At 38.5% G+C, this 6,960-nt stretch overlaps 1 protein-coding gene across 1 annotated transcript in view; it reads left to right on the top strand.

The window, feature by feature from the left end:
• The window catches only part of spon1b (spondin 1b), a 65,472-nt gene extending 62,168 nt beyond the window's left edge, over positions 1-3,304 (top strand). Inside the window, exons 15-16 of the mRNA XM_086073802.1 lie at positions 1,248-1,499; positions 1,584-3,304. Coding sequence (XP_085929928.1) covers positions 1,248-1,499; positions 1,584-1,747 — 416 coding nt within the window. The 3' untranslated portion in view covers positions 1,748-3,304. The remainder of the gene's footprint in view (positions 1-1,247; positions 1,500-1,583) is intronic.
• The last annotated feature ends 3,656 nt before the right edge of the window (positions 3,305-6,960 follow it).

The raw sequence follows: 6,960 nt of genomic DNA on the forward strand, positions 1-6,960 counted from the left end.
GAATACGACACACATGCAGCTACTGGTAACACAAACACATATGACATGGATTAACGTCCTATAACCTCATTCACGGCGCCTCACAATGTATTCTGGGAACAATATACAGTATATGCAAAACAGGTAGATATAACACACCCGGAACTCATACGGGCAAAGTGTTGCCTCGTTTCATTTGCATTTGTGTGTGTTTTTTTTAATCATATATTTACAGTTAAGCCCCTCTATTTAGGGCTGGCCTGCAAAATCTGTATATAACTGATGCCAATTGTTTTGAAGTTATGTACCTTGATTTTACCCGTCCAGCCCACTTATAATGTTTTTATAATGTATTTTCCTGCATATGGCCCAAGAGCTAATATAAGTTTGACACACCTGCCTTGGGGGTACGTTATCTTGTGAGCACAACTGTACATTACACATCGGGCCCTATTCTCATAGACAGGCGCTTGTGTACTTGGTGAAAGAACGAATGCATCTTCATTTTTGTGCCAGGGACTAATTGAGCGTATTTGCTGGCAGACGTGCTTGCCGCAACCCTGATGCATCTCAGAATTCCGTGACAAACAGTCAACTAGATTTCAGACTCGCACAAAGCACGTCTAAATACTGGCGCAGGTGGTGTAACACATGTTTGGGGGATTTGACAGACTTGGTGCGCCATGGACATGTGTGGTGGATGTCATCGTATTTGATTCATAAATCACTATCATCTTGCATGATCATGGTTGCAAGGCGGTCTCTGATTGCCCACGTCACATGCGCGGCCAACTACATCATCTGTATGGGCAGATCTTGCAGTTTACCTGTACAAGCACACTTTGCATGAGCCAATCTCATCTCTCTGAAGCAAAATAGTTTCCCACAACATTATCCCTGACCTGACTGCTGTGTTCCTTATTCTTCATATTGCTGTTGTTTTAATATTCTCTAAGAACCAAGACCCTTACACACTGGTGGGCTCTTATAATGGTTGACTGTGTACTAGATTTTATTTAGAGGTATCTGAGTAGATAGAGGGCTGAATACTTTTGTGTGGCACTTTGTTTTTACATTTTTAAATGTAAGAAAAATTATTCAATTATAATTTTCCCTCCATTTCACAATTATGTTTGGTCATTTAAATTAAATCACATTAAAAGACAAAAATATGAAAAGGTTCAAGTGGTATTAGTACTTTGCAAGATACTATCAAGCCACGTGACCTATGCATACACGCATGTGTACGTTTTACTCATTTCTTCCAGCTATTGACTGCATGGTCTCAGAATGGTCGGAATGGTCCGAGTGTAATAAGTCCTGCGGTAAAGGACACACCATCCGAACCCGCATGGTCAAACTGGAGCCACAGTTCGGGGGCAGCTCATGTCCCGAGACCATTCAGCGCAAGAAATGCAAGATCCGCAAGTGCCGATCCAAGCCAAAGGAGGATAGAGGTGAAGGCAAGAGGAGAAGAAGAGGTAAACAGGGAAGAGATGCAGTGTTAGAAGAGCAGTCAGGTTGGTCATGAGATTTAAAAGACTCGTCAATATGCCGCCTGAGAGTGTTACGAGAGATGCAACTTATTGTCTTTTGCTCCCAAGGTTGTGGGATGCAGCCATGGAGCAGCTGGACAGACTGCACCAAATCATGTGGAGGGGGCATCCAGGAGCGTTTCATGTTGAAGAAGAAAAGAGAGAAAGGCACTCTGACGGGCAACTGCAAGGACCGGAAGGAGATACGTGCCTGTAACGTCAATCCCTGCTAGGGGGCGCTGTTGTACTATGCAGAGAAGTACTAGGATATGTGTGCGCTTCAATGGGTGTCTTTGAAAAATATGTAAACAAATGTTTTGGAAGAATGTTGTGTGTGCAGTGCAGGGTGGGCTGTGTGGTTATTTGGATTTAGTGAAGTGGCTGGAGAGAAGAAGGTGAGGTGAAGCCTGTGTGTACCTTTAGCTGACAGGGCTGATTTTTTTTTTCTTTTATACTTTACAGCACTACAGAATTATTCAAGAGTACTAGCACTGTAGCTTTCCTGTTTTTTGAGTGTTTTGGCACCTGGGGCATGAGCATAGAGCAGCATTTCAAAAACTTTCAAAAACAAAATTCATAACAAAATCGATATCTGCTCAATAGTCGAATGATACAACTTTTTTCACCAACCTGAATCTTTTGATGAACTAGTATCTACAATCTGTACTTGAAAACACTTCAGCTGGTCCCGCTGCAGAAACAATTTTTATGTTTACTATCATTATTATAAACCCATTACCACATTTTCAAATAAGAGGAAATTACTTCAAAGGCTTTTGCAGAGCAGTTTTCCTTCTCTCATTTCTCTGCTGATGTGTCACGACGTTTATATGTAGCACATACAGAGAACAATTATACTGCTCACTTTGTGATCATTCAGATTTTCCAACATTGCACAAAGTCATTTAACAATTTACACTAAATTTTCTGATATAGATTATCAGTTAACTACCAAATTAATTTGAAACATTCATTTGTGATCATTTGACTATGATTTGTTGTTTCAGGCACATTTAAAGCATTGGAACAATAGCTTATATTTAACGGACGTTAAACCATGTCATAGTTAAATGGATGTGCATTATTTCTTCAACACGATGCAAACACAAGAAGTCAGGAAAGACTAATAAATCGACTGTTTATCTGCTATTTAACCAACATTTATGAGTTACAAATGTACTAAGAATTTTGACCTTATACATACACTTAAAATGAGATGTTTTTACTGTTAATGTTAGTCATATATATACAGTTTATGTCACTGCTGTTTATCTGTCCTATCAGCTGATGTAGCATTGAAACGGCAATATTTCTATCTGACTTGCATGTACAGTCTTGTTTTGTTTTTCTTAGTTTTTGCTCTGACAACAGTTCAACTTTACTTTGCATTGTTAAATGAGTCAATCTGCCTTTATCGGTCTGTGAATAGACAGACTACTACTCAAAAGTGTCAAATTATACTGTACACATTGTTGGGTTGTCAATTTAATTGTAATGTGTGCTTTGGCCTTAATTAGGATTATATTTGTAGTGTGCTTTTTTGTGATGTAGCCTATTAACATTCAGTGTTATTTATCATTACGTAGGAAATTATGTTGTCATCTGTTTCCTGTTTTGATAAATGTGACTATCAAAGCTCTTATGACTGCAGGCACTTTGTGGGGGATTTGCCAGCTCGCACACATTTCTGCTATCACACATTTTTGTCGGGTTTCAAGCCTCTTTTTTTTTTGCTTTTTGTGACTCTTTTGTAAGAAACCACATTTGCAATAAAAACAAAAGTAAATGTCCCTAATTGCATTTGGTGTTATACTGTTTTAATTTTTATGTTTTAAAACAAACACTACTAAACCAAAGACCTAGAGACAACAGATGCGCTATGATGATGCAACAATCCACATAAATGAGCAAATGATCAGTATTCCCACAACCAGTTTTTCCATTCATAATTTAACCAGTTCCTCCAAGCCTTTTGTGTTACGTTTTTACTCCACTAGATGGTGATGGCACATATACTGGAGTTGAGTTTACTGTAAACACAAAAGGAGATTAAACCTACACTTTATAAAAATAATAATAAACCTACACTTTTCTTTTTTTTTTCTTTCTTCTTCTTCTTATTTATTTATTTTACAATTGCATAAATACTACAAACAAAAACAATTACATAATTATCAACACCTTGCACTGAAGGAGCAAAACGTTTTCAGAAGCCAGCCTCACACTTTTTGCAGAACAATACACACAGTGATTTGCAAAATACTGAACACACTTGTATACATCAGACACAGATATATATCATAATATCACTTCCTTGCAATTCCTTAGCACTGACTGACAAATCACCACACGCACATTAGCTGTTTCAGCACATGATTGCTTTATTGTAGACAAACCAATCAGGTTTGAGCACTAAAAAAGTGCAGCAGGTAAGTTGACCTGCTTTCAACCAAAATGGAAGAAGTCAGAATAAGAAAAGTGACGTTGAGACGAATCGGTGGAGGGCGAGCAGGAGGTAGAGGTTCAGGAAGGCCTGAAAAAGGAGAACGTCCTCAAAAAAGAAGAGGGCCACATTTGTCAAAAACACTAGTTGATAATGTCATCAACCAATGGATTGATGCTCAGGGACACTAGTCTAAATGTTCAGCCAAATCGTAACAGATTTACACTGGCATCACCTTCCAGCAAGAAAATAGTAAAAAAATAAAAAAAGTGACAATGAGGATATTGCCTACGATGTTGATGAAATTCACTGGTCAGATCCAACTAGGCGATTTATTTTATTCATATTTTGTTTTTGTTTTTTTAACACAGTAAATCTAACCTGCAGTACAGTATTTTTATTTGTGTATTTTTTGTGACACTTTTTGTTGTGATTGTATTGACAGATTTTGGTTATATGAAGAGAAATAAATCATATTTTCAATAGTGCGTAGAATAGAAAATAGTATTTTACTCTCTTCTGAGTACAAAGTTTACGGTACTCAGTTTACTGTTTAGACTGGAACTGAATATAGACCTTTTGCACCGACGTCACGTAATCACGTGACTGTCCTATGATGGACAGCGGAAGGAAATGACTGTTGAATGGAGGTGGAATTTTTTTGCAAACTAAAAGTTATTATTGCCCAACGAGCCATGGAATCTACTATTTCAACCGAAGTTTGTCAGTCTAAGTGGCACATTTAATCCGGACTCATAGAGCGCGATATTTACTTAAATTGGAGATTGCTAGTTTGAAAACATTCCTTACCTTCTGTTTCCTGCTGTTTTTACCAAGTTAATGAAATCGCCGACTTTGCCGGAATTCACAGCGAGCTATTTCATTACGTAGTCAATGCCGTCTCCTGGGGCTGATTTAAAAGCTTGTCGCTGGCTAAGTCTCTGGGACGAGATGCAATGCTCTCACCGGGAGACACTATACCTCATAATGCAGAAGTAAAACTCGTTTATCATGCTAACAAACTTATTTATACACATTCCGTTCTATATTTAAACGCTGTGATCATGTTATGTTACTATTGACTAGCATGGAACAAATGACTATTGTCAGGACTCAGGGCTGTCAACTTTGGACCAAACCTTGGAGTGAGACATTGGTTGGGCCCCAGTCTGGTGGGCCGGGTTATGGTGTCAGTACCAGATGAGATGCAAGATTGTATCGGGGTCCTTTGGTGGCTTGCGCGCCAGCCGATGATGTCATGCTACAGGATATAAGAGGCAATACCGTATTTTGTGGCATTGCGGAATAACTATACCCTATAAAGCCTATGAAATGTGCTATATAAATAAAGCTGCTTTGCCTTGTTGGTGGTGAAGGTTTATTATGGCAGTAAGAAGCCTATTACAAGCCTTTACCATCATGAAGGTAAAAACATAAGATATTGATAGTAATTCATAATTTCTTGAATTGTTTTTGCCTGTGATTAAGTGCCTTTTGGTTTGAAATTGCCTGCTCAAATAGCGGATCCACCGAGCTTTTAATATTGGTGAGCATCCTCTGAACAAGGCGGGGGGACTGGTTTCATTCATTCTCATTATATGCTACGACTCAAACAAATAGACACCTCAGAGGCAGAGGTGCTAAATCGAATCAAATGACAGCTTCAGAAGGCTTATTAGATTCACACAAAATGTCTGGCGGTGGTGTAGCTAAGTTTCCTTTTGAACTAAATCAAGCATTCTCGGTTACATTTTCAATGTGGAGTTTGCGTGTTCTACCCATGCTTCAAGTTTGTTTTCTCACAAACTCGGTATCACATCCTCTGGGAACGAAAAAACTGCATGTTTTTCACATGGGGGCGGGAGACGTTTGGGGGTTTTATAAGGATAACTTGTCAAGAATCCAGCACTAAACCACTGCTGCTTTTGAGGCGTAATCTCCCCAACAATATTCATACTTTTAAATGATAAATGATTGAAGGACTATTTTCCATCATTTGCACGCTGATGTCCACCAACTATTATGGTTTCCTCTGATGTAGAAAAAAAAGACCTTATAAAGGATATACATTTTTTATGTCGTTTATTGTTGTATTGTCCACAAAAATAACAATCAACAAATCTTCCCGTCTTTATATGCAGACAGGCCCAAAATACACGCCATCACAGTTGTTCATGTCCTTGCAATGCACTTAGCCTACATTCTCACATATTGCTCGGATGTATGTAGGCTTCGTCACATATGTGTATCTGGCAAATTGCATTGTCCAGTGTTAAATGGCCTGTAAACTGTAAATAAAGGCATCTGGCGGGGCACTGCTACATGCGGTCCCATAGGTCATTGCACAACTCAATGATCTTTTTGCATGGTTGTGACTGAAACACCGATGCCCCACACACACCCCCCCCCCCCTCGAGACGAGAAGCCGGAAGAGAGGAGTGTTTGGCACCACAAAGAATGTCTGATATATCTTGTTAAATCATACAGTAGAGTTCACCTCATCTGGTTTTCAGCAGTTGCTTACCAGATTAACAACAGTAGGAATGACATAACTGAAAGTGAAGGCGAGGGGAATGTTTAAAAAAAGAAGAAGAGAAAGTCCTTATATGTGTCATTGCACATTGTAAATGATATTTATAGATATCTATGTAGGTCTTTTTGTGGCTTGTGATGCAGTGCATTTGCAGGTTTGCAGTGCCACCTGCAGTGTATTCAAGGAATCTGGCCAATGGAGTAATGCAAAAGCCGTGCTCAGCATAAACGAGTACACCCCAACAGGTTTGTAAGAACACCTTTAGTTTCCTTTCACAATCAATATATATATATATATATATATATATAAGTTATATATATATATATTTATTTTTATTTTTTTATGGGATACTATACTACAAAATGCTCCCACGAATGTGGGCCATTAATTGCAAACAAGATTTGATAATTAGTACACACACAAAAAGTAGTTGTCTTAACAAATGTGTTAAACAACATTTTGCACAAATA

This window comes from Leptonotus elevatus, chromosome 4 (genome assembly GCF_054856555.1).
Source record: "Leptonotus elevatus isolate MCC_2025b chromosome 4, RoL_Lele_1.0, whole genome shotgun sequence".
Taxonomy (NCBI): Eukaryota; Metazoa; Chordata; class Actinopteri; order Syngnathiformes; family Syngnathidae; genus Leptonotus; species Leptonotus elevatus.